Consider the following 24,079-nt stretch of genomic DNA (forward strand, 5'->3'; position numbering starts at 1 on the left):
CCTTCTAAAATAGTGGTCCAGAGAGCAGTGCATGTATTTGTCAGAACTCATCGAACTGTCAAAAGTGGAATCTTAAAGTGGTAAATTCCACTTGAACTTAGTTTGATTTAAAAGAAGTTGGGGGGGGGGCAGCTAGAGGAGCAGCTCGGTTGGCAAAGTGATCGCCTGGCGCATACAACACCTGGGGCTTGATCTCCATCTCCGCATAAACTGGACTTAGTGGTACATGTTCATAATTCCAGCACTTGGGAAATGGAGGCAGAAGGATCCGAAGTTCAAGGTCACTCCCCACTGTATGGTCAGCCTGGGATGCAGGAGACTGTATCTTAAATAAAGAAGAAAGAGCCATAGAAACAGTTACATGAACCTGTGCCGCCCATGGCTGCAGAGGAGTGGCAACCTTGAGAATTGACCAAGAAACCAGCCTGTTCAGGGAGCAGTGAGTGTTGGGGAGAGGAACCTATGTCAGCCAGAAGCCCCTTACAACTGGACAGAAAAGGTCTGCGGAGAAAGATGCAGCAAGAATGGAGATGGACTACCAGACCATGATGCCTTGGGCACTGAAGAATAGGCGCCAGCCTGGTGGAGGCCCACAGTGGGAGAGAAGAGGTCTGGAAAATTTAGACAATGGGGAGAAGCCAGGCCTGGGGCCATGGCTGGTACCCAGACTTCTCCACAGACCTCCCCTTGACTATTAGGTCAAGAGCTTTGTTCCATCAGCATCCAAGGGGCAGTTGGGACTTGGGGATAACTCCCTGAAGACACACAGGGCAGGTCCACATGGTGTGGGAGTCAGACTGCCAGAGACCCTGAGTGGCTAAGGGATTCGATGCCACTCACCCTGTTGAGGATTCAGACTGCCCTCCAGGCCTGGGCAGTGGCTCCAGGATGGGCACTGACCCCCTCCATACCCACACAGACGCTAAATTTAGCCAAGCAGGGAGGCTGTCCTGAGGCCGAGTCGTTGGCAGCAGGGCCATGTCTCCCTACAAGGTCCGGCCCAGAACCGGAGCTAGCCACCCGGCCTTTGGGCTTATAAGGCAGGCCTGGCAGATCTCCAGTGTTGGAGTCTTCGGGTGGGACCTGGGCCAAGCCCTTAGACTTTGGGGAGCCTCTCTTCCAGCCACAAGCAAACTCAAGAACTTCTTGTTCTATGACCTTTGACCAGGTGTTCAACTTCCAGAGCCTTGGTTTCTGCATCTGTATAATGGGCATTCTAGCACCCACTTTATAGGTCCATAGTAAAGAAAAGACTGCTGAACTCCATTGTGTGGAATTCTGACAAGTGTTCTCTCCACTTGTACTAACAAAGCCTAGGGCCTAGCTTTAAGAGTGAACCAGTGCAGGAGAGACTTATTGTGTGTGTGTGTGTGTGTGTGTGTGTGTGTGTGTGTTACTTGCACATCTGGAGGGGTGTGCATATGGAGGGGTGTGTGTGTGTTGAGGCCGCAGGTTAACATCAGATGTCTTTCTCAATGGCTCCTCACCTTATTTTTTTGAAACAGGTGTTTTCATTGAACCTAGAGCACCTTTGACCTTGGCCAGCCCATGAGCTCCAGGAATCCACTTATCTCTACCAGCCCTGGATTACAGATGCATGCTGCTGAGCCCCCGTGAGTGCTGGAGAGCCAAACTTGGTTCCTCGTGTTTGCACCCATTGAGCCACCCCTATAGTCTCATGCAGTTCTGGCTTGCTTCGGCAGGATTATTATCAAGAAAAGAAAGTGGATCTTTCAGTCCCTTCAAGTGGTCTTCTCTGCCATGCTGACTGAGGACAAGGCTGATGCCCAGGCACAGGCCTGAGGGACTATCCAACCAGCTATAAACCTGGCTTCTTGGGGATGGAGTGAGACGGGGAAGAAGAGGAAAGAGCAGGAGGAGGAAAAGGAAAAGGAAAAGGAAGGAGGATGGGAAAAAAGAAGAAAAGGAGGAAGAAAGAGACGGGAAGGGAAGGGAGGAGGTGAAGGTAGAGAAAGACGAGGCATATGGGAGAGGGTGGCAGTGGCATGAAGCAACATACTGCACAAATGGCTGCCTTCCTCTTCCTTTCTTCTCTCCATCCTTTCTCTTCCACCTCAGTTGGAGCTAGTCCTTCTTTAGGATACAGCGTAAACATTGTCAGGGAGGGCACAGAGATGGCTCAGTCTTAGCATCCACCCACTCCTATCACACACACGGTTCATCTCTGGGCCTCCTGCTCCAACAGCTGCACATGAAGTCAGCTGGGAGAGGGACATGCCCTTTTGTTTGGGGGCAAGGCAAGGTCACGGAGCTTGCTGAAGCTCTGGCTCCTTAGGAAAAAAAAGCGAAGGATGTGGTTCCTACCACCCTGGACAGTGGCGTCAGACAGCTGAGAGAGTTCCTACTGGAATGTCAGTGTGTGTATTTGTGTGTGTGTGTGTGTGTGTGTGTGTGTGTGTGTGTGCGCGCGCGCATGTGTGTTCTATCCAAGAGTCTGGGACTGGTCCTGGGTGTTGGGAGGGGACATCCAGAAAGCAACCCAGTTTGCACAAGGGCTTGGTGCCCTGCTAGTACCTCGTGAGGAAGAAGATTCCTTATCAGCATTCAGCGTGGGTCAGCTTGGCCTGGGGTGCAGGACAGTGAAGGCTACCAAGGAGACCTGTACTTCAGCCTTGTTCTTCCAGCAGGCAAGGGTGAGATTGCTCCCCTCTGAGCCTAGGTGTACAGTGTGAGCCAACCTGATCAGGTTCTTGGGACCTCTATGCTCAGGGTCTGGGTTACTATTGAGGAAGACAAGGGTTGTACCGGGACCTGAACCCCTAACTCAACAAGTATATTCTAGTTCTCTGTCCCTGGGGTTGCTGGGACCATCCAAGGGCTTCTTCAGTCTGTGGAGAAAGTGTTATGTTGTTCCACTTTACAAGAAGCAAACTTAGAGAGGCCAAACAATGCCTCCCAAGCCCTTAACAAGTGACACAGCTGTCTAATATTAGGCTTTCCCAGCTGGGTCTCAGAACTCCCTAGCGATAGGTGACCCTAGGCTCGTCTAGATGTCTACCTCCCGGTCTGTTCCGGTGGCAAGGATGGGATGGGAGTGGTGTCAGGAGTACAGCCAAGGAAGTGGGGCAGAGGGAGAGCAAGGCTGCAGATGGAGATGCCAGCCTGAGGCTGAAGTTAACGGGTATAGGCCAGGCTTCGATTTGAAGGGACTGACTCACAGGGGGTGTTCAAGGGCAGCTCTAGGCTACAGGACTTGACATCCACTTCTGCCCATCTCCCGGCAGGTCCCCAGGACGGAGCTGTCTACTCTTGAGATTGTAGGGGTGAGGATGGAAGTAGCACCCTGAGGGATTTTATCCCAAGTTCTGGCCAGACCCTCCAGTTCTGTACTATCAGGTTCCTGGAGTGGGGGTAGCCAGTAGCTTTATCTCTGGCCCTGTGGCTGATGGCCATGGTGGTTTCCGGACAGCAGCTTCTGTTTCCGGAGGCCCAGCAGGGCCCAGGCGGAGCCTAGAGGGGTAGTAGGGCTGGGCCTGGGTGGCCTCACTGGCTCCGCCTCTGTCTATCTTTGGGAATTTATTTCACGGGCACCACTGGCCGGTACTCCACTGCCTGCCAGCAGCCAAAAGCTGTTCTGATCACCCTGGGTTTTTCCTCCTAACCCAGACCCTACCAACGAACCTCCAACCCTGGCCCCACTTGGCCTGCTCTGTTCTTAAGGGGCTGGGAAGCCCCCAGTCACTCCACTGCTCTCGTTGTAGATACAGATGCTGGCCTGCCCTTGACCACAGAGCCCGTGCAGGGGGGCTCATCTCTGAGCCCCTTCTGGCCCACCATGGCTCGGCGGCTGCAGGATGAGCTGTCAGCCTTCTTCTTTGAGTATGACACTCCCCGGATGGTGCTCGTACGAAACAAGAAGGTGGGAGTCATTTTCCGTCTGATCCAGTTGGTGGTTCTGGTCTACGTCATTGGGTGAGTCTAAGTCCCCCTCCCACCCACCACCTTTGGGCACCAGTCTTCTACGTGGGCCAGTCCTCAGAGCTCTGGGGTACTGAGGAACCGTTCATCTCTCTAAGCACTGGAAAGCTCTTCTGGTGCGCCTCCATGCCTTAAGAAGGAGTAGGCCCTGTTAACCCACTGTCAAGATGGAGACACCAATGCAGGATAGGAGACACTACTCTAGGTACATGGTGACCAAGGGCCAACACCATTGTGGGTCCTGAGGAAGTGACATTGTAAATTTCGTTGTCACTTTCTAGTGAGTGAGTGGCACTCCCTGCAAGGCTCCTTTCACCTTCAACTTCCCACAGCCACTGAGACAAAGAGACACCTCATCTTACTCGCCACAAGATAGGCTCTCTTCCCACCTCTCCAGTCTGAACGAAGGACAGCCTGGGACAGCCAGGTCCCTGGGAGCTAAAAGACAACTGGATCCTGAACACTTAGCATCTTGATGGAGGCACGGAGCAGGAAGTAGTCTCCATTCCCAAGTGTGACATCTCCTTCCCTGGCACAGGGCCAGAGCAGCACAGGTCTCCCTCAGCCATCTGGCTTGCCTGAGAACCACGCAAAGGCTGTATTTTAAAGTTCAGTCTGGTTATCCGGGAAGCTAACAGGCCAGGCAGGATCTTGCATTTGCATGTGTGTTGTGTGGGCTAATATGGTGTCCAATGACTTCCCATGTCCTATATGTTTAGCCACGTACCAATGGTTTTATGTATGAAGGTTGGATGTGCAAGCTTACGGCTGTGTCTCTGTCTGCCCTGGGTCTGAGGTAGCTGGGTACCAGAAGTGTCACATGTCAGGGGCATCATGTTTACTCACAGTCATGCTAAAAAGAGTCCCTAGAGGCTCTGGGATCACTAAAAGGGTTGGGTCCTAATGGGAGCCAGAGAACACTCAGCACCCTTGCCTGACTGTGCTGTGTGGTTCCGAGGTTCTTACACATTCCCATTGAGACTAAGGGCTTAAAGAGCTATTCATGTGGCACTAACCTCTTGGGAGTGTCTAGCCCCCCAAAACAGCCTTTCCTCTGTTCACTGATCCCCTAAGATTCAAAGCTAGAGAGGTGCAGCCAAGGCCAGGATCCTTTGGCTGCATTTCAGGCTCTGTCTCCCTCTTGGTCACAAATCAATTTGGTCAAGCTTAGGAGGAAAACTAAGGTCCAGAGAGGAGCCCTGGAATTTCTAGGTCACAAAGCAAATCAGCCCTTGGGCCTTTGCTCTGCCTCCTCACTTTCCACCCTCATAAGGATTCCAGGAAACGTTCTGTTGGGCACCAGTAGCCACATGCTGAGCACAAGAGGAGCGTAAATGTCCACCATTAATTATCTTCTAGTTCCTCCAGAAAGGAGAAGTCACTACTCAAGCTTAGCCTGTTTCTCACTTGGGGAGATCGAAATGGCTGTCCCTACTCAGGCCCCAGGGGCTCTCTACTGTGTTTTCAGTACTGCAGCTATGAGCAGTGCCTGGCTGTCACAGAAGTGTCTGGCTGTCACAGTGTCAGAACAGAAGGGACAGTCTACTGTCCCTACTGCCCTTTAGTCTTGATCCATACCTCCCGTGAGAGGACCCTCACCCCCATCCCTCTTTCCTTTCTTCTGGACCTGAGATGGCCTAACAGTTTCAAATGGATGTAGCTCTTTTTTGGTGTGAGGGTGGGGGTATCAGAGTTGAGGGATGCAACTAGTCTCTCTAAAATGCCCAGTTCACACAGCAGAGCCAAAGGCAAGGTCTTCAGGTCCCCAAACCCAGGCTTCCCTGCCCACTGGAGCACTTATTAGCACCAGCTATGGCACCTCCTGTCTCTGTCGCCCTCATCTGGCCACTGCCTGATGCTACACTGACTCCTGCAGGTAAAACTCCCAAGCCTTGGCATCTCAAACCTCAGTTCCCGCATTGTTACATAGGACAGCGTTTGGAGAGGACTATGCTCGTCCTTGTGAAGGGGAAGAGCTTTGCTATAAAGATCCTCCTCTTTCCTAGATGTTTGTCTGGATGTTTGTCTAGTCCTGTGGGTAATGCAGGGAAGTTGGGGCACCGGACACAGTGAAGCCCACATTGGGGACAGGCAGCATGGAGGTGGAGAAGGATACAAAGTCAAGCATTGGAACACAGTTCTGATGAAAGCGGCCTCAGACTTAGGCAGTCAGGCAGACAGATAGACAGACAAGAGGCTGAGATGCCAAGACCTGAAACAGGCGCAGAGGAGGAAAACTTAGGCTTTGGTCTCTATTAGTCATGTTCTTCCTATACATTCAAGGCAAGTGGAGAAGAAGCTCTGGAAGATGGGGCTTCTGCTGGTCTGGATTAAGGTGATGTCACAGGTAGAATGCTCCAGTTGGAGGGACTGGGCTATGAGGCAGACTGGTCTAGCTCTTCCTGCTGGAGAGCAGAGGGGACATGGAGTAAACACTTTGTTAAGTGGGTTTAAGTGGGCTAGACTGGCCAGGTATGGAAGTACACATTTAACCCTAGCTAGGTAGAAGTAGGTGGATCTCTACAAATTTGAGGCAAGCTCGATCTACATACTGAGTTCTAAGACGCTAAGGCTGCCAGGGTTATACAGTGAGACCCAGTCAAAAAAAGCGGGGGAGGGAGGGCAGTTAGATTTTGTTTTTGTTTGATTTTTGAGACAGGGTCTCTCTGCATAACCTTGGTTCTTCTGGAACTCACTTCAAACTCACAGATATTCACACATCTCTGCCTCCAAAGTGCTAGGAATAAAGGTGTGTGCTACCATGTCTGGCTCCAGTTGAATGTTTTGTTTGGTGACTGGAACTTGCATGAGACTGACGTCAAATACCATAATATCCACCCTTTTAATTAACTTTTTAAAGAAAGAAAGTAAGCATTATTTTTTAAAGATTTATTTATTTATTTTATGTATATGAGTACACTGTTGCTGTCTTCAGACACACCAGAAGAGGGCATCAGATCCCATTACAGATGGTTGTGAGCCACCAGGAGGTTGCTGGGAATTGAACTGACTGCTGGAAGAACAGACAGTGCTCTTAACCACTGAGCCATCTCTCCATACCCTGAAAGTAATTCTTTTTATTTTATGTTTATCATTGTTTTGCCTGCATGTATGTCTGTGGCATATCTTGGAGCTACAGACATTTGTGAGCTTTCACGTCCTCAGGAAGATAGCTGGGTCCTCTGGAAGAGCAGTCAGTGCTCTTAACTGCTGAGCCATCTCTCCAGCCCCCTCTCTTAGTTAACTTATTTTTCATTTATTTGATGTTAGGAATTAAACCCAGGGTCTTGAGCATGCTAATAGCACTTGCCGACCTCTGAGTTATTCCTTAGTTTTCATAAACACACACACACACATTCACCACAGTTCTGACCCAATCAGGCATGGTGGCATTTACCTGTAATCCCAGCACTCAGTACCCAGAATATAATGACTTCATGAATTCAAGGTTAGCCTGGGCTACATGCTGAGTTCCAAGCCAGTTTGGAGTATAGGATGATGCTGTCTCAAATCAAGCAAAACCTCACAAGCATATTGTCCTTATTATTCACAAGGTTGTATAATTACCACTTCTAATTACATTTCTATCACTCAGAAAATCACACACACACACACACACACACACACACACACACACACCTTCTCCTCACTGCTTGCCTATTCTGGGCATTTCCTAAAAATAGAACCACATGCCATGTGCCTTTTGGTATCTGGCTTCTTTTTCTTGCTGTGTTGGTTGTGGCATAAACCAGTAACCCAGTGCTTTTTATGGGTAAATAGTATTCCCTGTGTTGACTCATCACACCTTGTTTATTAGCGTATCTGTGGTTAGACATTTTGGCTCTTTCCACTTGTTGACTCCTCTATGCAATGCTGCCCTGAGTATCTGTAGACTAATACTTTGGTGGATTTTTTTTTTTGTAAGGTATACGGTCAAGTGAAATCCCATATCTAAGAATTTGCGGCTCCTCAGAGCTGTTTTCCAAACAGTCCTGTTGCATCAGAGGTGCCTATGAGATATCTGGTGCGGAAGGTGGATGTGGGTCCCAAGTATATTGATTACCTCTTTTGTAGCTGAGACAAAGTGCCTGACAAGAGCAGCTGAAGGTGGAAGGGGCTTATTTTGGTTCCTAGTTGGAGGATACAGTCTATTGTGATGGTGAAGGCATGGTGGCAGTAGCACTGGCTGTGGTAACAGGAAATGGGATGGCCAGTCTCCCCAGCCCTCAGTCAGGAAGCAGGGAGAGTGCTGGTTAGCTTTCTCCTTCATATTCAGTTCACAGAGTGGTGCTGCCTACATTCAGGATGGGCATTCCCAGCTAAGTTAAACCTTCCTGGCTGGGGATGTCACTCAGTTGAGATAGTATTTGCATAGCATGCACGAAGCCCTGGATTCCATCCCCAGTACACATAAACATGGGTGGAGGTACATCCCTGTGGTCCCAGTAGTGTGCATGTAGAGGCAGGAGTTCAAGGCCATCCTCAGCTACACTGAGAGTTTGAGGCCAAACAGGGATGCTTGAAACTTTGTTTCAAATGGTCCAAATAACAAAGCCAACGTCTTCTCAAAAAAAAAAAAAAAATTAGCTCTTATTGCTTTTGGATTTAGCCTCATCCAAGTTCTCAGGACAGAGACAGAATGAGGTCAAGTTCTTTGCCAGTATATAACAGGAATGAACCTGATGGCCTAGTTCCCCGGAGCTTGTATTCCCCCTGTGAGACCTTATGATCTTGGTCCCCACGGGCTGTATTTCTCTTAGCATCCTTGTGTTCTAAATTCCTACCAGAAGGGCCTACTAAGCTCTGGACTTAGTAGCATCCAAGGGCTTCTCTCAAGCCCACAACTCCAAACTCTTCCACAGAGCAGTTTCAAAGGCCTAAGCTATGCATTGTCAGCCTTATCTACACAATGGCCCCATTCCTCAGTACCCAGATCTTACTAAGAGAGGTCCTCTACAGGAACAACACTGACAGAATATTTGTGTAGCATAGAAGAAGAGTCGCCACTAGGTGGACTTACACAATAGATGCGGGCCAGGTAATTTAACTACAGCTCTCTGCATGCTGGCGAGGCTGAGAGCCTGGTAGCAGATCAGTCCATGACTCTGACTACCTCAGGAGTCCCAGTACGGTGCTGGAGGCCTAGAAGATTTCTGGAGAGCCACTAATTCTTGGCTCACATTGGAAGACCAAAGAAGGTAGGGCTCGGTGTCAGCGGAGGATGTCAGCTGCAGCAATAGCGCACACGCTAGGAGGAAGTGAAGGCAGACAGGCCACCCTGCTTCTTCTCTGACTTCTTACCTCTGGGCCTGTTGGAAGATACTGCTCACTCTGAGTTCTTGCCCTCTCCATTAATCCTCTGTGGGCAGGCCATGAGGTGAGTCTGCTAGGTGACTCCAGATGCAATCAAGCTGATACCAGCACAAAGCGCCCAGAAATGCAGGCATCTGTACAGACTTCTTCTTCTTCTTCTTCTTCTTCTTCTTCTTCTTCTTCTTCTTCTTCTTCTTCTTCTTCTTCTTCTTCTTCTTTTTTTTTTTTGAGACAGGGTTTCTCTGTATAGCCCCTGACTGTCCTGGAACTCACTCTGTAGACCAGGCTGGCCTTGAACTCAGAAATCCACCTGCCTCTGTCTCCCAAGTGCTGGGATTAAAGGTGTGCACCACCACTGTCCAGCTGTACAGACTTCTTGAGGGCAGGCTCTTGGATTTTGCTCACTTCTGTGGTTTTAGTGTCAAGAACAGTGCCTAGCACAGAAGATGGGCTTGATATATGTATGTTTGTTGAGTGACTAACTAGATGCATGGGGCTCAGTTGTAGGGCAGAGCACAGAAGTGGAGTTAGATCTTGAGGCAAGCGTACCTTCAGCAGCTCACTCAGAGCTCTGCCCTGGGCTGAGAATGGAGGCCCTGGGAATGGGGAGGATCTGATGAGAGAGTTTCATTTTCATGTGTCTATGGCACCCCAGGTACTTTGCTGATTTACTTGAAGAGAACTCCTAGAACCCTCTCCAGGCAGTTACCTAGATGTTTCTGTCTTTGTGGGACCGTCCTGAGCATACAGCCTTGTTAAGGGTTTGCCAAGTGGGCAGTACCTTCGAGGCAGGGCAGCCTCTATCTTACTGAGAAGGCTGGGGCCTCAGAGAGGTTCAGCCTCTAGCCTGAAGCTGTTCCTCTGGCACGTCTAACACATGGGGTCTTCTTCACTGTGGCTCTTCTTCCCAAGGACCTTTTGAGAAGGGAGCCCCGGGAGAGCTGGAGAGTCTGGCGATGGAAGGGAAGGGGCTTCTGAAAATGGCAGTGTCTTTGATCTCAGACCTCTTTGATGGCCTTTGCAGAGTGGTAACTATAAAGCCAGGCCAAGGTATGGCTTTGGAGGAGATGGCTCAGCAGTTAAGACTGTGTCCTGCTCCTTCAGAGCATATGAGTTCAGTTCCCAGCACCTACATCAGGCGGGCAGCTCACACTCACCTGTAATTCTGGCTTCACAGGGGTCAATGCCTTGTCTTGGCCTTCATGGTTATCTATAGTTAAGTGTTCAAACACACACACACACACACACATACTCACACACTCTCACATACACACAGTCACACACACATACACACATACTCACACACTCTCACATACACATACACACACACTCTCACACACACACTCTCACACACACACTCACACACACTCACACACACACACACACACACACACACACACACACACACGAGTTAAAAATAAAATCTTTTAAAAAGACATAGCGTCAGAATGACAGGCCTGTTGCTGGCGTGCCAAAGCTATTATTATCAGAACTGGGGCCACAAATGCCAGATTTGACATTTCCTTTTGACCTCCAAGGCCAGCAGGCAGACACAGCCCAGAAACTGTGTAATTGGTCCCAACCCATAGCTGGAGCAGGAGAGGAGCTCCTGGAAGACACACCCACACCAGTGCTGCGCAATCCTGGGTGGGAGGCCTCCAGCCTGCGTCTGCTCTGTGTGACCTCTGACTTTTGGGAGTGGGGCATCCTCAGACTTCAGATCCTCCACCTATTGTGTAATGTGTTGCCACTGGGCAAAGAGAGAAACTGGGGTTCTGAGGATGGAGACATGAAGGGGAGACCAGTGGCTTCTCTAGGAGGGCTTAGAATGTGCAGCAACCCTCTCCTCCACAGCAGCCCCTTTAAGCTGGGGTGCAGGACAGAGGCCTGACTGCAGAGAGGGACCATGGGAACGAGGAACCTTTCTCCCTGAAAGGTTGGCTCCCAACCTGGCAGACAGCCTTGGAAGAATCTAGCTAGACCTTTGTTGGAATTCACCTGTTGCTATTTGGTGCCTGCAGGGGGCAGCAGTGACCACACTTAGGCTTGGAAGAGGGCTGGGTTCCAGCGCAGGCTTCTAGACAAGAGAGGATTAAAGTAGCAAGACAGAGGTCCAGCTGCTTCCCTGGAGCCCAGGACAGGGAAATGACAGTGACGCTGGGACTAAAGCTCAGAGAGTCCTGTCCCCAGAGTAGATGACTCTGCTCTCTGTCTAGGTAAGGTAAAGGATGAAGGGAGCAGAGCATACACTCCGACAGTCTTCTCCCTGCAGAGGGCTATGGGGTACATGCTCCAGTGGACCACGCACCCTAAAGCCACACAGTCTCTTCTAAAGGGAGAGGTTATCCTCAGATAGAAGTGAAATACAAAATTTCCAGTATAAGCAACAAAAAGGAAACCTAAGCCAGTTCAGACAATGGGAGAGACTTCATTGACTCGTGTTGTAGGAAAGTCCAGAAACTGGGTTTTCCTCCCAGGGGCTCCAGCAACATGATCAGGAGTCTGGTCCTCTCTGTCTTCTGGTTCCATCCTCAGGCTCGTGCTTGGAGATGGCAAAAGTGGCTGCCAGCAGTGTTGGTCTCTCAGGCACCCTGCTTAGCCATCCATACAGAGGAAGTAAATCCTAGTAAATTTTTCCTAGGAAATCTCAGAAAAAAAGAAATCTGGCTTTGCTACTGACACTCTTCTAAAGACAGTTAGACTCATTATTTCTGCTAGACTCATTATTTCATTGATTGGCAAGCCTTGGCCACATGCCCATCCCCAAGAGTGAGGTCAGTCCCACTGAACATCCTGGAGCAAATGTGAACTGCTCACACAACAATTTGGGGGAGGGGGCTGGATGCTGCAAGATGGGTGTTACGGTCTCTGGCTCCATGTCCTGGCTTCACCCCTTCCCCCCACACACACAGCCGTTCTCTTCCTCCATTTCTAGATAGTAATGACAACTCACAGCCTTCGCGAGTGCCATCTAGCATCCTAAACAACTTCTTTGTGCTAATCCACTTAACAGACTAGTACTAGCGTTATTCCCGTTTTATAGATGAAGAAGATGAAGAACGTTCTCCAAACTTCATGACACTGAGGAGCAGCGCTAGGAAGCAAAGCCAGTGGCTTGGGCAGTCCTCACACTTTGTTAGAAGTCGTGTGGAAAGAAACCGAGTGTTGGGAAGGAGGATTGGGGTCAAGATCTGGCCAGCTGGCCCTGGCAAACAGCTCTTGGAGAAGGACTAGGAGGGACACTCAGTCAGTAGCCGCATGGATAGGTCTCCTCCTTGGCGAAGATGGAAATTAGACACCCGCCAGCAGGGGGCAGCAGGCAAGGCTGTCCTGGCTCCAGCCTGGGAAACTACTTGTGAACCAAAGAGACTCAGAAAGTATCTGAGGTGGACAAGAGGATGCCAGAAAAGACAGAGGTCTTCCCAGCCACTTGTGTCCTTGGATGTCCTGTCTAACAGTGCACAGAACCCTAATGCCTCTGTTTCCCCTGGTCCTCAACAGGTGGGTGTTTGTCTATGAAAAAGGATACCAGACCTCAAGTGGCCTCATCAGCAGTGTGTCGGTGAAGCTCAAAGGCTTGGCTGTGACCCAGCTCCAGGGCCTGGGACCCCAGGTCTGGGATGTGGCTGACTATGTCTTCCCCGCACACGTAAGCTGCACCATCCTTCCTCCCATAAGCCCTGGCTCAAGGCCCTCTGAGGGACCAGCCCAGCTTCCTGCTCTCTAGGCCTCAGTCTCCCTTACTGTGAGACTCCACCATGCTATGGTGGGACGTGGTGTCTGCTGGGTGTTAGGTGGGCTCCAGTGCCCTTCCGGGGCAGTGTTTTACCAGTTCTCTCCATCACCCCTCGGCCCTTCACTTCCAGGGGGACAGCTCCTTTGTAGTTATGACCAATTTCATCGTGACCCCTCAGCAGGCTCAAGGCCATTGTGCAGAGGTGAGGACCCCCACACACACACCCTTCTCCTGGACCCATAGGGAAGATAACATAATGGAATCCCTTTGGGCCTTTGGTGGTAATGTGGGATGAGTTTTCTGATTATGGTTATGATGTAATGTTTGACAGGGAGTCATACAAAATAACCCTCAGACGACACTGATAGTGCCATTGTTGGGTACTGGGTCTCTCCATTCCAACCTCCACTCCCCTGCCAGCTTGTCAGCTGGGTGGAGACGTAGGATAAATGTGGGAGAAGGAAGCTGTGAGCACAGGTCTCCTATGGGATATAAGATTTTGCTCCATGTCTACACTGTGGCCCTGGGGGGGTTGGGAGGTAGGAGAGGGTCCTTCTTAGGACCATACCACAGGGTCTGGGGCCAGCAGCTTTCCCATCCCCTAGAACCCAGAAGGTGGCATATGCCAGGATGACAGGGGCTGCACTCCAGGAAAAGCTGAAAGGAAAGCCCAAGGTGAGACCCGCCCCTTCCTGTCACCTCCACAGCCACCTTGCTTGTGTCCACCTCTCTCTGTACCCCACACCCCACCAAGCTGTTCTCCACTCAGAGAGTCTATGCCGCTCGCTCTCACCCTGGCTTTCATCTACCCTGAGGTGGAAGCCCAGAACGGGGTGGGAGCCCAGGGGTTCCTGTCTCCCTACAGGTATTCGCACAGGCAACTGTGTGCCTTTCAATGGCACTGTAAAGACATGTGAGATCTTTGGCTGGTGTCCTGTAGAGGTGGATGACAAGATTCCAAGGTAACTAATGCCTTCTCCTTCAAGGGAGCTAGAGACAGGATTCGGGCTACAGACATCTGGATCTGACAAGAATGGGTTCCTTATACTTCTGATCCTACCCCTCAGCCTATCCATGTGGCCCAGATCCAAGAGTCTCCCTGGTCTAGGAACCTGTAAGCCCCTATTCCATCTGCAGCATGGCCTCTCCAACCCCACCACACGTTCTGCAGGGGAAGCCCTGTGCTTCCTGCTCCCTGCCAAGTTCTTCAGGGCATACACTCTTGGGGGAAGGGCACTGAGTGAGTGCTGTCTCCCCCAGCCCTGCTCTTCTTCATGAGGCTGAGAACTTCACCCTCTTCATCAAAAACAGCATCAGCTTTCCACGCTTCAAGGTCAACAGGTTTGTGGGAAAGGAGGGCAGAGATGCAGGTGGCTTGACACAGCTGCAGCCGCTCTCAGCGCATTGTCTCCCTCCCTCCCCGCTGCTCGCATTCTGGAGGCAGCCGTGTTGATTGCCCTGCCTTCTGGACGGCAGACTTCTATGTAGGAGGGATGATACCCTGTAGGGTTCTTGAGGTCTCCTAGTGCTGAGTGAAGTGAGCACCCTCTCAGCTGGCCCATGGCTTCTACCCATGCCCTCCACACAGGCGCAACCTGGTGGAGGAGGTGAATAGTACCTACATGAAGAAATGCCTCTACCACAAGATTCTACACCCACTGTGCCCAGTCTTCAGCCTTGGCTATGTGGTGCGAGAGTCAGGCCAGGACTTCCGCAGCCTTGCTGAGAAGGTATGGATGGGATGGGGCTGTGCCAGCAAGGAGGGTACAGCTGGGTGTCACAATACAGGCTGCCAGCCCCATTCTGCCTCTCCCTGGCACAGGCCACGTATGTGCATACAACTGTCCCCTAGTACCAGATCTCCTGAGGGTCCTTTGCGGGTCCTCCTGGTCTGAATCAGCTGTGGGAGAGGAGGTGCTAAGAATGAAGAGCTGTGGGCAGACAACGTCACTTGGATATACAGTGGTTTCTTCCTTCCTTCTTTCCTTCTTTCCTTCCTTTTTTCCTTCCTCTCCCCTCCCTGCAGCCTTCTGTTCCTCTCTCTCTCTTCCTTCCTTTTTGTTGTTTTGGGTCAGGGTCTCCCTTTGTAGCCTAACTTGGCCTCAAACTCCTAATCCTCCTGCATCTGCCCACCCAGTGATGAGTATAGATGTGTCACCACACCCAGTATAGTTTTTTGTTTTTTTGTTTTGTTTTGTTTTGTTGTTGTGGGTTTCATTTTTTTGTTTTGTTTTTTTGTTGTGTTTCTTTTTGTTTCTTGGGGTTTTTTTTTTTGTTTGTTTGTTTTTTTGAGACAGGGTTTCTTTGTATAGCCCTGGCTGTCCTGGAACTCACTCTGTAGACCAGGTGTCCTTGAACTCAGAAATCTGCCTGCCTCTGCCTCCCAAGTGCTGGGATTAAAGGCAGGCACCACCACCACCCAGCTCCCAGTATAGTTTTTAATTATCTTTTCTGCTGAGAATGGGCCTCACAATGCTCAGTAGTGTGCCCCAACACTGAGCCGTACTATGGCCTAAAATTGCTGGGATATTGGATTTTTTTTCCCCCTCCATGGTGGGGATGGAACTCGGAGCTTCACATGTCCCCTGGATTCCAAGACCACAGTCCTTTTTGTAAGGTTCTCAAAGATGCAGCCTGGGTTCAAATCCCACTCTGCCTTCCAACCAGAGTGTGCCCTGAGATGGGTCTCTTGAGTTCAGCATATCTGAGAATTGTCACTGAAGATGCTAACAGCACCATCCCTTCCAATGGGGGTGCCGTGAGGATCAAATGAGCATGCACCTGCTAGTCAGCACTTTAGCTCTGCCCTGTCGGGACAATCTTATACCCTGTTCTTGCTGGATCCTTCTTGTGCCTGCTTCTGCCGCTACCTATGTGGAAATGGTAACCAGTCTTTTTTTTTTTTTCCTGTGAGATCACCAACACGCCCCACTTAACGACACTTGTGTATGGCAGAGATCTGCACGTTTGCTTTCAAGAACCACGTGGAGGTGGAAGCAGCCAGACAGTGGTTAACTGTGGATATTCAAGCATCGGTTTGCCTGACCCTATAGGGCTGGCGTGCTTTACAATCTGTCTGTTTCTAGAATCCACAACTGCCCTCACCCACTGAGAGGTCTGGATCTCTGTTCCCACCTCCCTGCTTAGTGGCTCAGCTCCCTGCCCACTTCTCTAATCACCTCTCCACTCTCGGCCCGAGACACCCACCTGTCCTGTTCCTTGCCTCCCTTCACTTTCTGAAGTGTTTTCTGCTCAGACTTCACAGGGCTGTTCTAGTTCAAAGGCTGCCTGCTTTGTCCACAGCTGTGGTTTGAGCCAGGAACTGAAAAACAGTGATGAGTGCCAGATGGCTCTGTCCCCTTGGAACTGACAGTCTTAGAGGAGAGAGGTCAATAAGTAATCACACAGAATACACATATGACGAGTCAGGTGTTCTAGCACACACCAGCAATTCCAGCACACGGGAGGCAGAAGCAGGAGGATCACGAGTTTAAGGCCAGCCTAGGCTATACAGTAATACCCAGTCTCGAAAAACTAAGGAACTGGAGAGATGGCTCAGCAGTTAAAAACACAAGCTGGCTGGGCAATGGTGGCACACGCCTTTAATCCCAGCACTTGGGAGGCAGAGGCAGGTGGATTTCTGAGTTTGAGCCCAGCCTGGTCTACAGAGTGAGTTCTAGGACAGCCAGGGCTACACAGAGAAACCCTGTCTCGGAAAAACAAAACAAACAAACAAAAAAAGACACACACATATTCTGTCCTTCCAGAGGACCAGCACCCATATCAGGTGGTTCACAACCCACCTATAACTTCAGCTTCAGGGAACCCAATCACCTCTTCTGGACTCTGAGAGCATCCACACACATGGCAGACAGTCACACAGATGCATACATGAATAGAATGAAAGATAACACAAACCAGTCAACCCACTAAGCAAAACCAAAAAGGAACAAATGGCTTAAAAGCAAATGTGGGTTTTGTTTAGGAAAGAATAACAAGGGACATATTTTAAACTGAGGTGGTGGTCAGGAAAGCCTTCAAGATAAATGACCAAATAATGAGAAAGAGCAAGATTTGTGAAAGAAGAGCAGGCACAAAGGCCTTGGGGTAGGAAAAACGTGATGTTACTCTAGAAGTGACCACTCAGTGGTGAGAGGTGAGAGCAGAGATAGTGACAGACCTCAGCATCCCTTCTCAGATACAAAATATCCTCTCTGAGATGGTGCAGGTGGGGGACAAGGTGGCCTAATGGGTGGTACTTGGATGAAAGCCTAACGATTTGAATGTAATCCTTGGTCCCACACAATAGAAGGTGGAAGCCCATCCTTGCAAATCGTCTTCAGACCTCCACAGTCACAATGTACACAGTGTGTATGTATCTACACACAACATTAACAGTGTAGCCAGACGGTGGCGCACGCCTTTAATCCCAGCACTTGGGAGGCAGAGGCAGGCAGATTTCTGAGTTGGAGGCCAGCCTGGTCTACAGAGTGAGTTCCAGGACAGCCAGGGCCACACAGAGAAACCCTGTCTCGAACACCCCCTACCCCCCCCAAAAAAAACAAAATTAACAGTGTAAAACAATGTTTCAAGGAGAGTACAGGCACCATCTATAAAAGGGTTCTTGTTGTTGGTTTATTTTTTCCTCTTTTAAACTCATGAAGCCATCTTGCCAGTCTAGACAGGAGTTCTAGAATCCTGAAGCCCAGATCTTATGCGCCTGTGTCTCTGGCAGGGCGGAGTGGTTGGTATCACCATCGACTGGGAGTGTGACCTGGACTGGCATGTACGACACTGCAAACCCATCTACCAGTTCCATGGATTGTATGGGGAGAAGAACCTGTCTCCAGGCTTCAACTTCAGGTACCTGACAGGCCCCTGCCTATTTCTGGAATGACATGGGTTGACAAATGTTCCCAGAGGGGACCAGGGGACCCTAGATGGCCTCCATCCTGGGTGAGTTGTCACACAGGAAGGGAGCAGGAAACAAAACCTTAAATGCTTGAGTCCCCAGGCCTGGGTTTCTACTCCTTCGAGTTCTGTTTCGTGGAAGTTGAGAAAGGGTTGACTTCAACTCTCCTGGATGAAGACTCGCCATTCTCCTTGAGCAATCCCGGGGGAGGGGGTCCCTTCCTCATGCTTAGGCACCCAACGTGTTTTTGTCACCATCTCCTGCTACCTGTCTGTCACCCCCAGATTTGCCAGGCACTTCATGCAGAACGGGACAAACCGTCGTCACCTCTTCAAGGTGTTTGGGATTCGCTTTGATATCCTTGTGGATGGTAAGGTAAGTGTCCCTTGTGAGGGGATGGCTGCCAAAGCACCTTCCTGCTTTGCATGTCTGTTGTTATGGATGATATGAAATGAGATGCTATTGTTATGGATGAGATGATGAGATGGGTATGTTCAGAGATCTGCTTTTAATGACCATGGATATGGGTGATCCTGGCCAGGCTTTGAGCCACTGCCATGGCTCTCCTACCATCTCCTTGGGTCTAGGGGAGCGGGGTTAGGGTCAAAGCTCCTGGAGCTGGCTCTCAGGAGAGCCAAAGCCCTGAACCACTGGTAGCGGGACTAGTGTGGAATTGTGGGAGAAGGGCTTGACCTTTTCTAGCTGGGCCCCTTCTGTTGACCTGACTCTCCCCGGGCCCCACCCCACCAGGCTGGGAAGTTTGACATCATCCCTACTATGACTACCATTGGCTCTGGGATTGGCATCTTTGGAGTGGTAAGTACTGGGGATACATGTTTGCTGTCTGGAGCTTGGCTGCACCTGTTCTACACTCCGTAGCAGAACCCCAAAATGTGACCATACCTACCTTTCATGAATGAGACAGCAGACCCTAGACCCTCAGTGTGCCTGGAGAAACTGAGACTCAGCATTAAGGCAGGAGAGAGGTAGGATGGGCTGACTAGGTTCCAGGAGGGGCTTGTAGCATCTTATCCTGTCTTCAGGAAGCTAGGGTCTATCTAGAGTGGCAGGGTTTGGGCAGGACCACATGGAAGGTCTGTATCTGCCCCAGATTCCCCATTCTCCATCCCTGTCTCCATGTCCTCAGGCCACAGTTCTCTGCGATCTCTTATTGCTCCACATCCTGCCTAAGAGGCACTACTACAAGCAAAAGAAGTTCAAGTATGCGGAGGACATGGGGCCTGGGGAGGTAAGTGAACCTCAGCTTCTTGAACAGGTCCCTTCAAAGACCTCAAGCTTGTGTGTTGGCAGGTGCTGTCCTGCAGGGCTTGGTGCTGCAGGGCAGTGCTTCTGGGGCCTGACTTGCATTCCCACATTGCATACACAGGGTGACCATGACCCAGCGGCCACCAGCTCCACTCTGGGCCTGCAGGAGAACATGAGGACCTCCTGACCTTAGTCTTGAGCTCCGGACTTGACTCAGTGTGTGGCTTCCGGCAAGGCTGGTGGCTTTGAGCCAGGGCAGAGACCATTCCCAGAGGCTTTGCTGCAAGGCAGATACCAGTTGCCCTCTGGTTCAGAGTGGAGTCAGGCAAGACACTGGAATTCAGAGCTTTGGGTCCAGTTCCACACTTCCCCACCTGAGGGATGGCCCCTCCAGTTTTTGCCACTCTGGATCCATATGGCTAGGCTCCTCACACACCTAATACCCTAGCTTTGTGCTTATGGCTCAGGCTGCCATTGTCTATCCTATGGCCTCACTTGCCTGGATTTGGGCCCTTCCACATGGTAGCCACCAGCCAGATGTGTCAGTTTGAACTTAAATTAATTAAAATACAATAAAAAAAAAAGATAACTGGGTTGAACTAGTTATGAGGACACTTTGGGCCTGTGACTGCCATACTGGATAGCGACAGATGTTTGCATTGTGGGAAGTTCCAAAGGAATTCCCTGGGAGGCTCTCACCAACAGTGCGGGTGCCTGATACACAGACACACAGGCCACTTTGTAGCTGAGGCTTAAGAATTGCTACCCTAGCGCTTTCTGACTCTTAAGCTCCGAATCAGCCTTGGATCAGCACCAACTGGCAGGCGCAGGCACTGAGCAGGGTCTCAAACACCCACAGCAAGTGTGTAGTGTTGTTCTTGTGCCACACAGGGATTCACGAACCCCCATGTGCACACTCCCCTACACATACAACCCTCCACCCCCGCTGTGGGTTGGAACAGCTTGGATGCGGCAGGCACAACCATCTGAACACACCTACACTCCCAGGCAGGGACACACGGTCTCCATACAGTATCACCCCCATGGGGCAATGCTCCTTCCTGAGGAAGTCACACCAGCCCAGCCCTTCTAGACACACTGAACCTTACTCAGCTACCTCAGGTAGAGATGTAACCCTGATGAATCCTGGCTCCTTGCCTGTGGCCCAGTCCCAGCTTCCACGGCCTGCCCAGCTTGGCTGGGACCTGAGGGCTAAGGAGGCAAGGGGTGAGACACAATAAAAAGAATGAGGACAAATGGCTGTGTTTTTTGCTTTCCTTTCAAGCCCGTCTGATGTTCAGTGTGCTTGCCTGTGAGATGCATAGCTGCGCCGAGCAGCTGAGATCCCTGTGAGAAGGCTGGTGAGGGGTTCCCCGGGCCAAGCTGAGTCAGTGAGCCAACAGCAGTCCCTGAGCTGAGCCCTGTCTCTGCACAGAACAGGGCACTGGTGCTTCTCCCAATACTGAGGAGCAAGCTCTTCTGGCTGTGGGGCAGTTGAGCACACCAAAAGCAGCCTTGGGAAGCAGGGATCTGGGGATACATCCACAGACATGAGGCGTGTGGCTGGAGAGTAGAGAAGGCCACATAGGCACACCCTCCAGCCTGGGCTCACATCCAACCAGGGCTTCTGAGTCCCTCCACCCCTACTCTGTCTAGACCAGTCTGTCCAGCACAACTACTCATAGTGATGGATCTGTACTGTCCAACGTGGTGGCCACTTGCCAAGGGTAGCCAATAAACGCCTGGAGTCATCATTGTAATGTGGCATGATTTTAAACACATGACCCGCTTGCCTCAGCCCCTCAGATGCTAAGATCACAGATATCTGACACTATACCCAGTTCTGATTTATTTTTAATTCACTAAAATAGCTGTATGTAGCTATTTTACATGTAGCAGCTAGCAGAGTGGACAGCACGGACCGGTTGTTCTCTCAGACCTTGACCTTCTGCCAGCTTCTCCAGCCAAGAACCTTCCATTCTCCTCTTTTCCAGTTCCCAAAGCCTGTGCCTACTATTCCTTTCCCCCTGCATGGAAGAAAAAAAAAGTATCCTACCAGCCCAGATCCCTCAGGCCAAGCAGCCTCCTCTCTCTCACCCTGTGCCTGGTGCAGCCTCCTCTCTCTCACCCTGTGCCTGGTGTGTTTTTCCTCTCTTGCCTCCTTCTCTGGCTCATGTCCTACAGAGCAGCCTATTCCCTCTTCATTGCCACCCTTCCAGAAAGACCAGTTTGCCCTTCTCAGTAACTGGCCTCCACCCTCGTCCCTTCCACATGCCCTTGCCAAGGTCACCAGCAGAGTCCTGGATGTAAAGCCACAGGGACGCTTGGGCCTGCATCTTGCTTGGCTCCCAGCATTTAACAGTTGTTCAAAGATTCCTTATAGCGGTGCCCTGGTGCAGCCTCTCCTGGTTTCCCGGCAGGCACGGAGTGCATGGGAAGAAGGCCTCTTACAGGGCTTATACAGCTCACCCTGTGGCCTTGGTAAGTGGTTTCTTTCCTAGGCTGCTCTGTGTGTCAGGGGACTGGCAACCTCTGCTAGGATTGAGGTAAGAGAGATACATGTGAAGTGCCCAAGGCAGTTCCTGGTACACACTATTGCTCATTATCTCTGGAAATTACACACACACACACACACACACACAAATCTTCTTGGTGCTATAATCCTTGCTCCTTGGTTGGACATTTGGCTGCCTATAATGGAAGTTGCATTTGTTGTTGTTGGTGGTGGTGGTGGTTTTTTTTTTTTTTCCCTTTTTTGTTTTGTTTTGTTTCGAGACAGGGTTTCTCTATGTAGCTCTGGCTGTTCTGGAACTTACTCTATAGACCAGGTTGGCCTTGAACTTGGAGATCCACCTGCCTCTGCCTCCCGAGTGCTGGGATTAAAGGAATGCGTCACCACTGCTCAACACCTTTTCATGTTCTAGCTCTTGCTACTGGGTCTGGTTATGTGACAAGTTTCAAGTTAGTGGGATGTAAAGGGAATGTTCTGTGGTGCTTTCTTTAAAAGAGTTAGTGCTGAGGTAGAGAGATGGCTCAGTGGTTAAAAGCACATGCTGTTCTTACAGAGGACCCAGGTTCCGTTCCCAGCACTCACATGGTGGCTCACAGCTATCCATAAGCACACAAAGATGCACATATATGCATACATGTAGGCAAAGCATTCATCCACATAAAATGAATTTTTTAAAAGAAGGAGTTAGCATTGATCATTATTTTTCTCCATTCCAAAACCTGGAATGCATGAGTGATAACTGGAGCTCTGGCCCCTATTCAGAACCACAAGGTCAAAGGCCATCTCCAGGACTTCCTGGTGCAGGGGATGGAGGGAGCCACATCTCACAGGTTTTTGTGGAGCAGAGGCATCAAACCAACCCAGAACTGTTTTCCAAGGTTTATATGTAAGATTTGTTGTTGTTGCCTAGGTCTTAATTCTGATCCTATTTGAGACAAGGGTTTTAGCTAAAAGAGCACTCAGTCCTCTTAGCCTTGTTTCAGTTGATCTGTTTGAACACTTCCACGGCTCTACTTATGACTGCAGGTCCTCAAGGACTCTCAAAACTGTCTCTTTGATATTTGGGTACAGCTCAGTGGTAGCACACCTGCTTAGAATGCAAGAAACCCTGGATTCAATCTTTAAAACTGGGGGAAAAATGTTTCTGTAGCCCCGCTCTTTCCTGAACTCTCGCCCTATGGATCCAGGGCAATCCTCCAGTTGCTGGACCCAATTAGTTATTCATTCAACAAATATATGCTGGGCACCTATCAGGTCAGGCTGTGCTGAACGAATTCAGCACAACCCTTGCTCTCAAGAGTTTCTAGTCTAGATGGGACTCAGATGAAGGAGTGCTGAGATCTAGGAAGCACTGAGAAAGGGTCGTTGGCCATTCTGGGTACCCAGAAGGTCATGGGGAAGGCATCCGAGCAGCAGAGGCATTGAACTAAGTCCCAAAAGACAAGTGGGGTTTAGGTAGGTCAGTGGTGAGGGATGAGTTATGGAGGGCTTGAGGAAACCTAGTGGGAAGCAATGGAAGATCCCAGGAGGCAGCTGTCTGGCGTTTGTAGTTCCTGCCCTGGTTGCCCAGAAAGGTTAATGAGAAGTGATACTGGATTGGGGTGGGGGGTGGTGCTGCCGCACTAATCAAATGGACGCATGACTGTGGTGGTTGAGTTCAGGAGGGGCAGGAGGTGGAGAGAGATAGATAGACTTTAGGGATCTTAAGAGGCAGCATGGCAGATCCTTGAGCTACACCGGTTGGGTCAGAAAACCTGCTACACAGGTAAGTCCTGGTTTATGATTCCTGTTTGAGACAGACACAGGTGAGACCCAGTTGGATAGCAACATGGGTCTGGGGTTGGGGCAAGCAGTGATTGTAGGGGATCTCCAATAAACTAATAATAGCAGGATCGAATCAAGAGTCTGTGAGGGCCCAAGTCCCCAGGCATAACCACAGTCAAGGCCACTTGGTCCTGGAGGGCTCTTTTCCATTTCCTTGGCCCAGCCAGTTGCCTCCTGCTCCTCTCCAAACCTGAGTGCCGCCCCACCCCAGCACTCTAACGAATCTCCCTCCTCCTTTCCTCCCCCAACCCCAGGAGAACATTCAACTCCAAGCCCTTCTCCCAGGGCCTCCACCTAGCCTCTCCTTGGTACGCACGGGGCCTCATCCCGAGGGAGGGATGCTCTTGCCTCTACAGACTAGGACACCGGATTGAGGACTCGGGAAATGCACCGTACGCTTCAGGCCAGGCTGAGGGGCCCACGACGTGGCCTGAGGGACATCGGGTTCCCCTGGCCTGCCAGTCTGCGGGCGCCGGGGGCGTGACGCGTCGGGGCCCATCCGCAGGGCCCCTCCCGAGCCACCTCCTCCAGATCCCGTCCAGACCCGCCCCCTCCACCCCTGGGCGGGAGGACCGGA

General features: G+C 50.7%; 1 protein-coding gene and 1 long non-coding RNA gene across 3 annotated transcripts; one reads left to right on the forward strand and one right to left on the reverse strand.

Moving 5' to 3' along the window:
• Positions 1 to 3,531: 3,531 nt before the first annotated feature.
• Positions 3,532 to 20,423, forward strand: P2rx1 (purinergic receptor P2X 1). 2 transcript variants are annotated; one of them, XM_031353792.1, is made up of 12 exons: positions 3,532 to 3,933; positions 12,754 to 12,901; positions 13,119 to 13,190; positions 13,594 to 13,663; positions 13,854 to 13,950; positions 14,249 to 14,329; positions 14,577 to 14,718; positions 17,724 to 17,851; positions 18,185 to 18,275; positions 18,651 to 18,716; positions 19,048 to 19,149; positions 19,288 to 20,423. In XM_031353792.1, the coding sequence occupies exons 1-12, from the start codon at positions 3,797 to 3,799 to the stop codon at positions 19,351 to 19,353; spliced, it is 1,200 nt and encodes a 399-aa protein (XP_031209652.1). In that variant the 5' UTR covers positions 3,532 to 3,796; the 3' UTR covers positions 19,354 to 20,423. The 2 variants fall into 2 exon arrangements, with proteins under 2 accessions (XP_031209652.1, XP_031209653.1); XM_031353793.1 differs by lacking the exon at positions 13,119 to 13,190.
• A 579-nt stretch (positions 20,424 to 21,002) lies between these two features.
• Positions 21,003 to 24,003, reverse strand: LOC116079166. The gene is made up of 3 exons (XR_004113784.1): positions 23,819 to 24,003; positions 21,636 to 21,698; positions 21,003 to 21,193 (listed from the first exon to the last, which is right to left on the reverse strand). It is a non-coding gene; the product is annotated as an uncharacterized LOC116079166 (long non-coding RNA).
• Between the last annotated feature and the right edge of the window lie 76 nt (positions 24,004 to 24,079).

The sequence above is a fragment of the Mastomys coucha genome, unplaced genomic scaffold (genome assembly GCF_008632895.1).
Source record: "Mastomys coucha isolate ucsf_1 unplaced genomic scaffold, UCSF_Mcou_1 pScaffold5, whole genome shotgun sequence".
NCBI lineage: Eukaryota > Metazoa > Chordata > Mammalia > Rodentia > Muridae > Mastomys > Mastomys coucha.

What these genes read in the sequence shown, in the direction of transcription:
- P2rx1 (XM_031353792.1), top strand. Translation starts at nt 3,797, where the DNA reads ATGGCTCGGCGGCTGCAGGATGAGCTGTCAGCCTTCTTCTTTGAGTAT. An exon ending in GTTCTGGTCTACGTCATTGG is followed by an intron (nt 3,934 to 12,753) that starts GTGAGTCTAAGT and finishes GGTCCTCAACAG; the next exon opens with GTGGGTGTTTGTCTATGAAA. An exon ending in ATATCCTTGTGGATGGTAAG is followed by an intron (nt 18,276 to 18,650) that starts GTAAGTGTCCCT and finishes CCACCCCACCAG; the next exon opens with GCTGGGAAGTTTGACATCAT.